Source organism: Mobula hypostoma, chromosome 8 (assembly GCF_963921235.1).
Source record: "Mobula hypostoma chromosome 8, sMobHyp1.1, whole genome shotgun sequence".
NCBI classification, from domain to species: Eukaryota; Metazoa; Chordata; class Chondrichthyes; order Myliobatiformes; family Myliobatidae; genus Mobula; species Mobula hypostoma.
In genome coordinates, this window is record NC_086104.1 from 49843837 (window position 1) to 49860085 (window position 16249).

At 42.1% G+C, this 16249-nt stretch overlaps 1 protein-coding gene across 3 annotated transcripts in view; it reads right to left on the reverse strand.

Moving 5' to 3' along the window:
• Positions 1–16249, reverse strand: part of lpgat1 (lysophosphatidylglycerol acyltransferase 1) — an 82030-nt gene that overhangs the window by 27179 nt on the left and 38602 nt on the right. For all 3 annotated transcript variants that reach the window (XM_063055828.1, XM_063055827.1, XM_063055826.1), the window contains 2 exons: positions 14388–14655; positions 4870–4996 (listed from right to left, as the gene is read on the reverse strand). In XM_063055828.1, the coding sequence (XP_062911898.1) occupies positions 4870–4996; positions 14388–14655 (395 nt within the window). The remainder of the gene's footprint in view (positions 1–4869; positions 4997–14387; positions 14656–16249) is intronic.

Sequence of the window (16249 nt, forward strand, 5' to 3'; positions counted from 1 at the left end):
TTGGTAGGGGTTAGAAGGTTGACCTTCTATGAAAGCTGGCCAGCCCCGAGACTTGTTATCTCAAATTGCAGAACTCAACATTAAGTCCTGAAGGATGTGGCTGTCCTCCATGGAAGATAAGGTGTAGTTCTCAGCTTATGATGGGCAACAATGGAATAGTGCAAGAGACCAAGACTGAATGAGAATGGAATGGAGAATTAACTTCAGAGGAACTCCTGCTGACTGAATGAATGGAGGAGTTTCACAAGGGAACCACCCAAACTGCATTTGTTTTCTCCTACCGACCACATTGTAAGATCTAAAACTGCTACTTTAAATTGGATGCTCAGATGAATTGTTCACTTAGGACAAGAGCTCCCAACCTGGGGTCCACAGAATCCTCAGTTAATGGTAAGGCTCTGAGCCATAAAAAAAAGTTGGGAACCCCTGACTTAGGATATTTTGGGTCCTGGATGGTGGGAAGGGAAGGGATAAATGGCAGTATTGCACCTCCTGCTATTACATAGAAAGTGTCGTGAGGATTGGGTGCTGGAAAGGTGCACAAGTGAACGATCGAGTAAGAGAGAATATTTAAAGGGGAAAGGAGCGGGAAATGTGTTCAGGTGCAGCAACACATTGAAAGTGGCAGCATCATGAAGGATGCTCCATTAAAAGTGGAGGCCTCATAATATGTAGGGCTGGGGATAAGAGGAACTCCATTCCTCTTGTGCAAGACATCAAAAGGTGATAGCAGAAAAGTTCAAGTTTATTGTCATCATTCACACCAAGGTGCATAACATATTACATACACCTCACACATGTAACATTTGAAGTAATATTACCACTGGTAAATTAATAAATAATGAGCATTTGCAAAACAAGTTAAAAAGTACTGGCCTTTCACGCATGATGAGACCTGGGTTGTAGCAGGAAGTTCAGTAGTCTTACAGCCTGGAGGAAGAAGCTGTTTCCCATCTCCCGTCTGATGGTAGGGGGTCAAAGGGATTGTGGGATGGACAGGAGACATCATTGACAATGCTAAGGGCCCTGTGTATGAGGTGTTCCTGCTAAATATCTCTGATAGGTGGAAGAGAGACCCCGATGATCCTTGCAAACCTTTCCAGGGATTTACAGTCAGGTGCCTTACAATTATGTGCCAGACGGTGATGTAGCGGGGCAGAACACTCTCAAAGGTGCCCCTGTAAAGGCTGGTTAGAATGGGGCAAGAAGAGTGAGAGATACATTTGCCTCAATTTTCTCAGGAAGTAGAGACGCTGCTCTGCTTTCTTGACCAAAGAGGTGGCGTTGAGGGACCAGGTGAGATCATCCATCATGTGCACTCCCAGAAACTTGGTGATCCTTACTCTCTCCACGGATGATCCGTCTATGTGCTCTGAGGAGTGGTCAGCCTGCACCTTTCCAAAGTTCACAATCATCTCTTTTGTCTTGTCCACGTTGACACTCCAGCTGCTGAGCTCACACCATCCTACCGGCTACTCAACCTCCTTTCTGTACACCATCACATCGTCGTTGCAGGTGAGGCCAACCACTTGTGTCATCGGTAAACTTGATGATTGAGCTTGAACTAGATCCAGCAGTGCAGTTATACATCAGCCACTCCAACAGCAGCGAGCTGAGCATACAGCCTGCGGGGGGGGGGGGGGGGGAATGGATGGTGAGCATGATGCAGCTAGAGATGCTTCTGACTGTGGCCTTTCTCTCAAGAAGTCCAGGATCCAGTTACAGCGAGAGGTGCTGAGACCCAAAGAGGAGAGTTTAGCCACCAGCTTCTGAGGGACGATTGTATTTCATGCTGAGCTAAAGTCAATAAAGAGCAATGGAGCTCATGTACAAATTCAGCACATCAGGTACAAATTTCCAGGTGGGATGGGACAGAGTGGAGTGCAGAGGTTATGGCATCATCAGTGCACTGATGGGATTTAAGGCAATCCATAACCAGCACTACAGTATTTTGAGGTCAGTGCCAATGGATGAGAGTTGGTGCGGCAGATTACCGTCACCCGCTTGAGCACTGGGATGATGGTGTCTACCTTGAAGCCCAAGCGGAAAGTGGACTGCTCCAAAGAGATGTCTGATAGAACCTCTTAACTGGGCTGGTACCAGGTACTTTATCAGGTCCCACAGCTATATGTGGATTGACCCTGGCAATCAACTGTGGCCAGACAGAGTGCCTGGTCCTCGGGGATGGGGGAGAAGAGGGGCCTTCCTTGTTGGCACATCGTTCCGTGCATCAAACTGAGCATAAAAGGCATTCAGCTTATCAGAAAGAGAAGTGTTACTGCTGTTGACATGCAGGGTGGACTTTTAGTCTGTTATAGTCTGAATGCCCAGCCACATTTGCCTCATATCTCTAGTGTCACAGAAATGGCTGCATATTTTCTGTGAATAATCCTGTTTTGCCTTCCTGATTGTGTGGAAAGTGCAGCTCTTGCTGACCTTATCACCGATCTGCTCCTTAGCCATGCCCAGACCTCTGCTGTCAGCCATGGCTTCCGATTTACCCTCACAAAATCAGATCAAATTTAATTATCATTGAATCATAATAGATACAGTAAACAGTGTGAAAACAAACATTGCACATTCAAAATAGCGAGCAAAGAAGCATGATCACACAAAAAATATACATATTCCAAGACCCTCAGCGACATGCCCTGCAGTCTCCTGGCAGTGCACAGACGCACGCATTCCACCTGTCAAACACAGGACGGTAGCATCGACAGGACAGGCCGAGCATGGATGCCACGCTCCACCGTTTCCTCACCTGGTCTGTAGCAGTAAAGCAAGTCTGTGGCTTGGGGCCCAGTCCTCACGACAGCTGAGGCTACACAGCTTCCAGGTCATCTGTTGCACCACCAGACAAGGGTAACAGGCCTGCAGCAACTTATGTTTTCACTGTCCAATAGAGTCTTGCGATCGCAAGTGAAATGTTTGAGACCATCTCCCACGGTTATACTGCACACTGCCTTTGCACACTATGGATGCCTATGCATAGCAGGCAGCAACACGGTCTGCGGCTGCTCTGACACTCCGGCCCGCTCCTCCAATCAATGAGCAGCTCACTGATGGCGTATCCCTGAAGTACCCCAAGTTCTTGAAGTAGAATTGTCTTACAATAGTAAAAGGACATTTAACAAAGAAAGAAAACACATAGACGTGTTTAGCAACTGTGACGTCCTCAGTGCATTTCTCTATATAACCAGTCAGAAATTGTGTATATTCAATGATATTAACACAATGGCCATAGGTAGCCACGTCCCTGAATATGCACCAGTCTGTTTTCAAAGCAGTCCTGTAATGCTGAGGTTGCTCCTTCTGTCCAGGTCTTCATCTCCCTTTTAACTGATTTAACTTATTTAATCAGAGGCCGTATGCAGAATTAGCAGAACGACTAAGTGGCCAGCTGCAAGGTGAGAACTGGGAACAGCTTTGTGTGCACCAGGAATGTTGGCATAAACCCGGTCTAATGTGTTCTCACCTCTGGTAGCAAAGTCTCAACACGCTGAAAGAATTTAGGCAGGACAATTTTTAAGTTAACATGTTTGAAGCCGCCAGCAACAAGATTGGGGCGTGTGAGTTTGCAAGTCTCTGATGGTGCCGGAGAGTTCACGCAGCACTTCCCCAGTATTTGCATGAGGGAGGGGGTGGGGAATGTATACAGCCACAACTACAATAGCAGTGACCCCCTTGGTAAATAGAAAAGCCTACAACTTCACCGGTAAGTACTCTACCATAGGGAAACAGTGGGTCATCACTAGCAGAGTATTCACGCTCCAGTTCCCATGAATGTAGATACATACGCCTCATACGTTTCCGTCAGGATGAGTGCACTGCAGTCCTTCATCTCACACTGATTCAGTCTCAGACACAGGGAATCTGGTTTAATTTCTTGCAATCAAACACCTGAAAGCAGAGTCATTGGGACAGCTGGCCCGCTGGGCTTCACCTTTAGTCTTGTACAAGAGCAGTGTGCTTTCCACACATTTGTTTTCATTCTGCCGGCATCTCCCCCGGCTGGCTGCAGCAGGTGACAACACGGAACACACAAGTCCATGCTATGCAGGAATCAGGATGAGAGGTGTTGTCAAGAAATCTACAGAAACCTGCAGATATTAATCACTACCCCCGAGATGGAGATAGAGAATGCAAAAAAAAAGAGAAAGTCGGAGATGGACTACAGAGAAACTGTCAGCAAAAGTGATGACACTTTCAAGTTCAATACAAGAGTAGGAAGCAGCTGATACAGACCATCAATGTATCGATGGATCGAGAGAGAAGTGCCCGAGTGCCTCTTCCACTTGTACCGAAAAAAGGCAGGCGCAGCTTGGATTCATTCAGAGTAACACTCTGATATGGAGTAAGTGACAGAAGCTAAAAGGACAGATTGTTCTTAATAACCCACCCCCGAAAGTTAAAAATATCTTATTTCTTACTTTGCCAAGTTCATTAACCTTGAATCTGAACCCTGTGGTTCTCTCCAAAATGTAACCTAGCTTGGTTATCTGGTTTTGTTTTATGTACTTGTGGATTTGGATTATCTGGAATATAAATCTATTATTTGCCAATTCCAAGAGAGTATGCAAGTATCATTAAAATTGCCTTCCCCAAAAGACATTTTTTTTCAACATTCTTAGGTCAAGACGACCAAAGCAAATGCCAATTTTATGATCTGAATGGGTCTTGTATCTATACCCTTCTTAAAAAGGTTACGGTCTGTCAGTTTTCTATAAACCACTGAATCACTGAACAGGCTCCCCTTGCACACTAGTCAGCAAACATGTCATCCCAAATTACAGATGCCTATATTTCATCAATCCACAATTATTAAGTGCTAACTGAATGACATTACAGTTTTGAATTAGAAGAACCTACCTGTAGTGAACATGTGTGATGGTTGGTTCTCTGTAACCAATGATCCACGTCTGAATGTCTATTGGCTTTGCTTTATGATAGGCAATGGTAATGTCTATGACCCACTGGAGACCTTTGTGTTTGGCCACTACATAAGATAGAGATAAGGAAAAAAAAACTTAAAATCAAGAAAATTTACATTATTACTGCTGTGCACGTCTTCGTGAAATCACTAAGATAGTGGGAATGCTCATGTATTCTGGATATTTTTATCCAAAATAAAAATGATTAAGCCTGTATCAAACCATAGTCAGAACTGGCTGCATTAAATGCCAAGTTATGTGTGTAGAGTTCTGCCCTTTAAGTTAGTATAAATAACATTATTTCATTTGGTTGGGAAATTATACTAGTTGTGAAATTCTTTATTGAAATACTTGCAAAGGCTTGTAGGGGATTGTCAAGTTTACCCATTTCCCAGATGCAGAGAACACCAAAATTAGTCAATTAAGAAAAAGACATATATCAGCATTGCAATAATGAGCGGCTTTATTAGATACAGCACAGATTAGTGAAAAGTAATCCACATTTGTGTAGGGCTGGAGACCCCAGTGTTAAAACAGACAAGAGAAGTTTCTATCTTTAAAGTACATTATCAATACTTGTGTAATCTTACCTTTGAATTTGAGAATTATGATAAACAAGAAAAAAAACTATTGCTCGATCCACTCTGCTTCATACAGTTGCGATATATCTTTTGCCCCACAAGACATTACTTTATGGCAATTCAAACATCTTACATAAGTACATTTATTTTAAACAATATATGCAGTACGTAACTCTGAAATTAGTCTTCCCACAGACAGTCACAAAACAAAGAACCATGGAACCAACTTGTTCAAAGAAAGACAAACTTCAACCCCGGCCCCACTCCCAAAAAAAAATTTGCATAAATGGAAACCCAAAAAAAGAGCGAAAACACAGAATACGAAAACACAAAATCAGAAATTTCTAGAATTAATTCAAACTCTCAAAAAGCCATGGTAAAATTTTAAACAACAGGAATTCTGCAGATGCTGGAAATTCAAGCAACACACATAAAAGTTGCTGGTGAACGCAGCAGGCCAGGCAGCATCTCTAGGAAGAGGTGCAGTCGACGTTTCAGGCCGAGTCCTGACGAAGGGTCCTGACTGAAACGTCGACTGCACCTCTTCCTAGAGATGCTGCCTGGCCTGCTGCGTTCACCAGTAACTTTTATGTGTGTTGCGTAAAATTTTAAAAGTTATTCTTAGTCAGGATCTCTGATTTAAGACAGTAGTTTCATAACCTCCACACTAATATATTCCAGGTATTAGTAAAAGAAAGAAAAATATAATTAAGTTGCAACTATAAATCAAAGTTTCACGGAGAAAAATGTAACTTTCCTTTAAAATATTCTGTTATTATAGCCACATAACTTGTTCAGGTAATATAATAATCAATGCAGTAAAGTATAATTATATTCTTCCACTCTGCATACAAAACAACATTGTTGCAGCAGTTACATAGAGCAAGTACATAGTTAGTCTGCTTTTCCAAGCACCCTTAATCAAGCAATTTGTATTACATGTAAAAAATAGAAAGCAACGTCAGCAGCATCATCATAACATTTTTAAAAAATATACAATTGCTGACTTTCCTTCTAAAGTTCCAACTGCAGAAAGTACCCAGTGGCTTTGAAAACCCATACAAGCTATACTAGAGAGTGACAGAACTCAGTTTTACTCAGTAGTTCAGTCTGTCTATTTAAAAGTAGTAAAGCTTTCTGAATTGTGGGTTCAAATTCAATGCCTAAAATATGATCTCAGTCAATGCAACTGATGAAATGCTGTAATTGTGTTATGCAGATGTCAACGGAGGACAGTTAGCTGCAAAACCAATTAAACAGCTTGCCAACACTTACCATTGTCTGACTGCAACACTTTGAGATCACCTACAAATCATTTTGTCTTTGGGCAGAAACCAGAAGGGCTTAAGGCATGGTCTCAGGCAACTACCAAATGTCTCAAACACTTTTAATATAAGTCCATAAAAGTTTTTGTTCGCATCACCCTTAGAGGCAGTGGACGATATGCATTTCCATCGAGCAAAATAAAGGGATAAGCCTTTTATTTCGCCATTCATCTATTTCCCTGGATTGGCCCCTATGAAGATTTACTAGCAACTACTACTGTAACCTCTCTAATTGGAGGTCACATGAATGCGAGTCAGTGGTACCTCATTGACTTTGTGTTGTCAGATGGGCCCTACTACTGGTGGTGCAGACATGTGAAATAAAATCCCAAGTTGTAGCCTACCTCATCTTCTGCCTTCTCCTGCCCTTCTAATCTCCAGTTTTCTCCTCACCTTCCATTACCAAAACCCATCTCCAGCCTCTTCCCAGATAGCAACCCCCATAACCCATCTGCCTCTCTGCAGCATGTCCCTGCCACCAGCCTCTCCTCAGTAACCCTCTGTCACTCCCAGCACCGTGACGGTTCAGTGTGTAAAGTTCATTAACAGAAAAATAAGTCAATTACTAACTTCTTGAGATAACGTTCTTACGTTAATAATTTTTATCTTTAACAGACAGCATTGAAGCTAATCAAACATGCCACTCAGGGACCTGTGCTAATATTATTCTGTGACCGCATGTGCTGGATTGTAACTATACGTACTGTGTGTGGCTAGATGTCCCATGCTTTACACCTTGGCCCCAGTGAAACAACTTTTCACTTAGCTGAATAAATGTGTGTGGTTGAATGACCAGGAAATTGAACTTCAACTTGAAGTATATCAAAATTAAAGGGGAGGCGGGTCTTCAGCTGGGTAAAGGAACCAAGGACTGGCAAATGCATTCAATCCAGGTAAGTAGATTTTTGGGTAGTCAGACAAGGCAGGATTTGTACAGTGAATGCTGTGGAACAGAGGGATCTACAGTCAGAATTCATGCACTTACTGTTTTTTTGGGAACTGTTAAAGGCACACAAGATGGTGAAGAAGGCCTTTCTCATGCTGGCCTTCATCAATAGGGGCAATGAGTAAGACAGTCTGGACATTATGTTGTAGTGGTACAAGATGTTGGTGAGGCTGCACCTAGAAAATGGGGGACAGTTTTGGTCACTCATTTATATATATAAAAAAACTGGAAAGCAGGCAAAGGAAATCTACAAAGATGTTACCAGAACTTAAGACCCTGAATTAGAGGGGATGGGCAAGCTAGACTTTATTCCGTGAAGTACAGGAAACTGAGAAGTGACGTGATTGAGGTGTATAAAATCATGAAAGGCATTGGTAAGGTGAATACACGCAGTCTTATTCTCGGGGAAATGGAACCAAAATCTAGAGGGTATGCAGATTTATAAGGGATCTGAGAGGCAACTGCTTCATACAAAGGGTGGTACATGGAATAAGCTGTCAGAGAAAGTAGTGAGGCAAGTACAATAGCAATGTTAAAAAATATTTGAATAAATATATGGATAAAGTTTAGAGGGATATGAGCCAAGTGTGGGTAAATGGGCATGTTGGACAAAATGGGCTGAATGCCTGTTTCTGTGCTATACTACAGTGTGACTATAAAATGAACTATATGTTACAGATCAGTGTTATGATGTTGTATAAAAAGCAAGCAAGCTTGGTCTTGCATTTGTCATCGCAGAAGGCACATTTTTGGGTTTTCCCTCTGCATTTGAGCTGCATCAAGCTGCAGCATTCTGTTTGCAGAATAAAAAGCAGCAGTGCCTTTCTTTACAACCATCCTGAGGGAGGGATTGTCGCTGTTCTGCCGAGTACTGAGCTCCATGACTGGGACATGGCCAAAATAAAGGACTACTGTCAGGTTGGTGTGCAACTTTGTAGCTGGTGGTATCCTTGTCCTTCTTGGTAGCAGAAAACGCGAGTTGGAGAGGTGCTTTCAGGAGTGGTCCAGGCAAGAGACTGCTGCCCAATTTGTCAGATACACAATGCAGCCACCCTGCATCAGTGATGGAGGTAATGACTGCTTGGTGAAATTTAGGGGCAGACCATTCCGAGGGGTGGGGGGGGGCTGCTTTTTGCTGAATGACACTGAGTTACTTGAGGGTAGAAAGTACTCCTTCATGATCCCAACCAGAGCTCGGACCTTGGGGTGTCAGGAGGCAAGTGGCTCTCTGCAAGATTCCCAGCCTCCGACCTGTTGTCATACGATATTGACGTGGCTGGGCAGCTGAATTTCTGACCCTCACGAGGCTGAGTGTGGGAAATTTGGTGATGCCATGGTCATCTGGCAGGCACTCTCTTGTTGGAAGTGGTTGTTATCTGGTACGCTTGCAGCACCAACATTACTTGCTCCTGTTAACCACTGTTTGTGCAAATGTAGGTGTAGTCCACATCACCAGACCTTGCTTTCTTGTGAAATTTGAGACAGTAACACAGACCTCCATGCAGACACTTGAAGACTGTGACAAAGTAAAATTAGTTATCCCGCAATATTAATGCGATCACCAAGTCTCTTCAATACTGCAAAACGTAAACAAGTCTTTAGGTAATTCACTGGCCAGAATGTAGGATCAATGCCAATAACTTAGTGTTGCAGCAAAACTCACAAGATGAAACTTTTTCATGTTGCATGTTTATAAAATGTACCTGTGTTGGACCATAGGACATTGGAATGCAATTAGGCCATTTGGCCCATCAGGTCTGTTGTGTCATTTGATCATCAAAGATTTATTTTCCCACTCGACCCTATTACCTGGCCTTCTCCCAATAACTTTCAATGCCATTACTAATTATGTACTCAATCTCCGCTTTAAATATAGCCAATCATTTGGCCTCCACGGCTGTCTGCGGCAATAAATTCCACAGATTCACCACCCTCTGGCTAAATAAAATCCTCCTCATCTTTGTTCTAAAGGGTCACCTTTCTATTCCGAAGCTGTGCCCTCTAGTCCTAAACTCCCCCAATATAGGAAATATTTTCTTTACATCCACTCACTTTAAGCTTTTCAATATTTAATAGGTTTCAATGAGATAACCCTTCATTTTTGTAAACTCCAGTGAGTACAGGCACAGAGCCAACAAACACACTGCGTACATTAACTACACGGTCATTTCATAAATCTCCTTTGGACCCTCTGCAACGCTGGCACGTGCTTTCTTTGATATGGGGCCCAGAACTGCTCATAATACTACAAATACAGCCTGACCAATGCCTGATAGAGCCTCAGCTGATAGAGAAAACAAAGATGTGAGAACAGGAACAGAAAACACTAAAACAATGATGTTACTAACAAAATATATTTAAAACTGCCAATTGAATGTCATGAACATAAACCCAAGTTAAAATTATTTTCAGAACAATTGTTTTATTATTTATTGTTAATACTTAATTCTTCTCTTCACAGAAAAGAAAGAAAATAGATGACTGTGCCCTGGGACAAAATAGCAAAACATGCTAGTTTCAGAATCTAAGGAAATGCACTTTATATAAGTAAAACTTCTTTTTCTGTATTATCTGACACTCAACTGGGCAAACAGAGATAAACTACACTTGCTAAGCATTGAGATTATGAAGAATTTACAGTAAATAAGATGGAATATAGTCTTAAATTTGTAAGTGCAGTGGGTGAGGGTGTGGGGAAAAATTTGTTTTAAGACCGTAAGATAGTGGGAGCAGAATTAAACCATATGGCCCATTGAGATTGCTCCGCCATTTTATCATAGCTGATCCAATTTTCCTCTCAGCCCCAAAGTCCTCTCTTCTTCCTGTATCCCTCCTTGCCCTATTTTGGCATGCATTTTCCATTTCCCATTGCAATTTGTAGGCAACATCCTTACTACTGTTCAGGGGGTGGGGTGCATACAACTCCCAGAGTCTTTATACCCTTGCAGTTCCTTAGCTCTATCCACAATGATCATCACCTTCCGACCCTATGTCACCTCTTTTTAGTGATTTGATTTCATTTTTTTGCCAGAGCATCGCCACCCCCTATCCTTTCGATACAATGTGTATCCTTGGATATTAAGCTCCCAGCTATAGTCTTTCAGGCATGAAGCTGTGATGCCTACAACATCATAGCTGCCAATCTGCAACTCTGTTGCAAGGCCATCTACCTTATCCTGTCTACTGCGCGCATTCAAATACAACACTTTCAGTCCTATATTCACACTTCTCGATTTTGATTCCTAACTTTGTCTGAGGTCTTACCAACATTGCCTCCATAGCCTACCTCTCCACTAACTGCTCTGGCACTCTGGTTCCCATCCCCATGAAACCTCAGTTTAAACCCCACCATGCAGCATTAACAAACCATCCTGCTAGGATATTAGTCCCCCTCTAGCTGAGGTGCAAACAGTCCCTTGTCTACAGGTCCCACCTTCCCTCAAAGAGAGACCAATGATTTGAAAGTTTTACGCCCTCCCTCCTACACCAACTCCCTAGCCACGTAATAAACTGTATAATCTTCCTAGTTTTAGCCTCATTAGCACGTGGCATGGGTAGCAATCCTGAGATCACAACGCTGGAGGTCCTGCCCCTAACTCCCTGAACTTGCCGTACAGAATCTCGTCACTCGTCCTAACCAAGCCATTGATACCTACATAGCTGTTCATACTCCTACCTAAGAATGCTCAGGACTTGATCCGAGATAGCCTGGACCCTGGCACCCATGAGACAACATACCCCCTGCGAATCTTGTTCTCACCCACAGAACCTCCTAACGATCCCCTATCACCACAACATGCCTCTTCTTCCCCCTTCCCGTTTGAATCACTGACGCCGACTCAGTGCCAGAGACCCGACCACTGAGACTTTCCTGTTAGGTCATTTCCAGCCCCCACACCGACAGTATCCAAAATGATATACCTGTTGTCGAGGGGTACTCTGCACTGGCTCCTTAACCCCTTTCCCCTTCCTGACTGTCACCCAATTTCCTGCATCCTGCACCTTGGGTGTACCTACCTCTCTATATGTCCTATCTATCAAATGACAAAATTATGTCAGCAATACTTTTTAAATATTATGTTTATGCCATAGCTCAGATGTAGCTATTGACCAAATATGGACATTGACTGGCATCTTGACATTTCTTCACAATGTCATTTGTAGGATTGACATTGAGGCTTTGATCAAGTATGCTATCTTACAAATGTGGCCATGCTCTCTTCTCACTGCTGCCATCAGGAAGGTGGTACAGGAGCCTCAGGACCCCCATCACCAAAGTTCAGGAACAGTTACTACCAGTCAACCATCATCAAGCTCTTGAACCAGAGGGGATAACTTCACTCTCCCCGTCACTGAACTGTTCCCACAACCTATGGACCCACTCGCAGCGACTCTTCACCTCGTGTTCTCGATTGATTCTTTTTAATCTATTTCTTTCTTTCTCTCCCTCTCTCGTATTTACACAGTTCATTGCCTTTTGCACAGTGGCAGCACGTCTGTTCTGCTGGGTGTGACATCTCATTGATTCTATTGTACTTCTTGGATTTACAAGCCATGCCTGTAAGAAACCGAATATCAGAGTTGTATATGATGACATAAGGAATTTACTTTCAAGCTTGAGCTCTGGCTACTTCAGGCCAGTCTTTTCTTGGAAGGTTGAAATGCTGTGATTCAGCAAAGCTGCCTGTTTCTGAGCTATATGTAGTGCTCTGCGACTCTATGATTCAGAAAATGAAGCATGTCAAATCTGTTCAGTGAAAGCCAAAAAGCTCTTGCTGCTGTAACATCGCACAGGTCAAAGCAAGCTGAACATGACTCTCTGTTATTTCAACAGCAATCGAACTTCCTCCCTTTCGTTTTGGATTGTCTAATGTTCAAATGCCTACAATTTGAGAATCACAGCAGATACATTTTTATCACATTATCACAGTGTATTTTATTTGTAGAAATGCATCCATTTATCTTAAATGCAGTCACTGTCTCTGCTTTATCATTCATTTGTGGCAAATTTTTTTCATAATCTGATAACAATTTGCTTAGAATCCTTCCAGTTACCTATTCTAATGCGAAACCAGCACTTGTACACTTTCTCAGTTTCATACGCAAGTACAAATATATTTTCTTGTGTATACACAACCAATTCATATTTTTAAAGTTTCCTTCAGTATACAGTCTAAAATGTTTGAAGTCATTCACCAAATTATGTCCCATTCACATGACCTGATGATATCCTTTTTAAACACTATATTCAAACTTACAAAATCACCTCACCTCCATTTTACTTCTCCGTAACTTCTGCAAACATTATTGCCAACAAGTACTTCTCACGTCATAGTGAACACCATTACTAAAGGCCAGTCTGGTAAGAGGGGAAGCCAATTTTGTTTGGAAACCTACCAAGATGTGCCATGGAGTTTTCAGTGTACAGTGAGCAACTGAATCCCCATCCGATACCAACCTGACCAGTCTGTGTTTGTCAAGTGGGATTGTACTGTTTGAAGTGGGTTAATTGGCAACTGCTGGAGGGAGATGGTGGGTATGTAGAAATTCCAGCATTGGGGAGGAGGTAAATTTAGCAAATCCTTACGTAAACCAGACCTGTCCCACAATACAATTCTGTACAGACCTTTTAGTTGAAACATCCAACTCCTCTCCCTCACCCCCTCCCAAAGAGGCGTTCAATATTACAGATATTATTAGTCAAAAAGAGTACAAGTTTATGCAAACAATCATTTTAGCATTTTAAATAGGGCCAGCCCTTTTCCTCGGGGAATGGCAGCTATCCAACTGCTGCCCTCTTCTTCCCTCTCCACCCTAGTTCATTTTGGGGGAAGAGGGATTAAAATTACTTTCAGCACTACTTCCAAGTTACCCTGTGCAAAATTGTTGACTCATTAATCCATTTCCTCCTCCTCACTGAATCACAACTATACAAAAAAAAACCCATTCAATAAATCTAAGGAAAGGTCTTCATTGATAAGATTATCCAACAGGACTGAAATCTCCTCTCTGAAATGGACCTTTAATATCAAAATTATCACTACCCACATTCTAAAAACGATTTCTAATGCTGGACCAGAATTTTATTTTTCCAGCATAACATTACATGAAATATCTGCAACTGATAGCATGGACTAACCCAGCTAACAGCTAGAGTAAGTCAGTCATCAAGTAACTATTGCTATTGTCAGCAACAGACACAAAACGCTGGAAGAACTCGACAAGTCAGGCTGCATCCATGGAAGGGAATAAACAGTTGACTTTTTTGGGCAAACCATTTCATTTGGACTGAAAGGAAAGGGGCAGAGCTAGAATAAGGTGGGGGGAGGGAAGTACATGCCGGGAGAAGTGGATGAGTGGGGAGGGGAGATGAAGTAAGAAGCTGAAAGGTGATCAGCAGAAGAGGTAAGGAACCGAAGGAATCTAATAGGAGAGGACAGTGGACCATGGAGAAAAAGCAGAACCACAGGGATGGACAGGTGAGAAGGGGTAAGAGGGTAACCAGAATAGGGAATGGAAGAAGAGAGTGTAAGGGAAGTGACGGGGAGTAATTACGGGAAGTTAGAGAAATTGATGTTGATTCTATCTTCAGTTTGATACATACCTTGACCACTAGCATCACCAATTGCTCCATTTTCATGCTGTGCACCCAGAGTTTGCAAGATCACTTCAGTAGCTCCCTGTCGAGGCAGAGTCACGTGTTTTAGAAATGGCAAGTTGTTCTTCTTTGCAAATAATTGGCTGGTTTCTCGCCTCTTCCGCAGGAAACCTCCTTCGGGAAACAATACAATCCACTTTCGGCCCCGGCTCCTGTAGTACTTTTCTAAGTGCTGCCGAAGAAGGATCAGCTGCTTGTCACGGTGAGCTTTACCCTAGAAAGTGCAGCAGAGAGTTTATAGGTGAAAGTTAATGAATCGAGGCCATTTGGCTCCATTACATGAAAAATTTTCCCTCCAGTAAAACTTAGACATTTCTTAATAACAACAGAGTACAAACTTGCAAAAATCACAGCTATGATTGATGAAGCTATTTGCATTAGCCTTCCAAAATAAACCTCAAAGTTCAGTATTACTCAGATCTGTTATTAATAATTCCAATAATTTAATATCCCAAACACAAAGCAGCAATCTGTATTTATAACATTAAAATCAAGAACTTCCCAATTCTCAAATTTCAGTGGGAACTCAGTGGGTCAAGCAGTAGGGATAAAGGCAAAAGATGCACAGCAACCTTTCGGGTTGAGACCCTGTGTAAGTCCTGAAGCAGAGCGTTGACCCGAAATGTCGACTTAAACCTTTTGTTGTCACAGTAGTTGCTGGACTCGCTGAGTTCTCAGTGTTTTGAGATACTTCCCCATATTCTAGCATATTTTATCTTTCTCAAATCTGTCTTTCACATTTTTTTTTAAAATGCAAAGCTCCCTTTCTTTTTTCCTTGACAGTACTCACTGTGCATCAACAAAATAGCAGCAGGCGTCTCATGAAAATGATCAATAATGAGAGGCAACACATCCCTGGTCCAGCTTCAGCTGAAGATATTATTCTCTAGTTTCTGCAGAGGCTTGAACCTTTGTTCAGTATGCACTAGCTGAGCAATAAAGCTGGAGATAAGGCAACTCCTGTAGAGCTCTGCACAAGGATAAAACTGAAACCTAACCCAGCTACAGTCAACCCAAACCTGACCCAAGCACTTACAATCTCCCCTCCCAAAAGGAACTTGCAAACAGGCAGGAAAAAAAAATGACTTTTTAAATGTTGCACAGACTCTGTTACTCATCAAGCCAAGGACAAGTGGAGCACAGTGGATTCTGGTTAATTGGGACACAGTGGGACCAGTACATTTTGGCCCAATTAAGCAGCTGCACTAATTAACCAAAGTTTCATGGAAATAGTTAAAAAGGTATATTAAAAAAAAGACAAACTACTGTTTAACTGAGTAATAAATTATGTATTTAAATGAAATACAGAACAAATAGAACACTACCAATACGCCAACAGTACTAGAAAACTGAGTATTTCCTAATAATTATTGACAGAGAAATTCATCCAGTGTACCCTATGTTCTTTTGATTGATTGTAAAGAAACATATCAGCGCAGACACCTAGTGTCTGCCCGAATTGCCTTCATGTTTTCAAAAATTGCATCCTCCAAATCTTCATTTTCATTGTAATGTTTAAGATGATTGTCAATAGCTTCAATCTCTTCATAGTTCATAACTTGAAGTAGAAAATCGTTTCATTCTCACTCCCAGTCGTTTCTGACATCTCCAAGCCTGAATACTTGAAACCGCAATGAGCAAAACAGTTCTGAATTGTCTCCCTGCTTATTTCTCTGTAACTGTCAGTGACCAAGATCACTGCTTTTTGACACAAACACATGCAACTGATGTTATTTAAAAACTGTTCAGTCCAAACACGGGTGTCTAATGGCCATGACAAGTACGCGTGACTCTCACTGGTTAGAAAC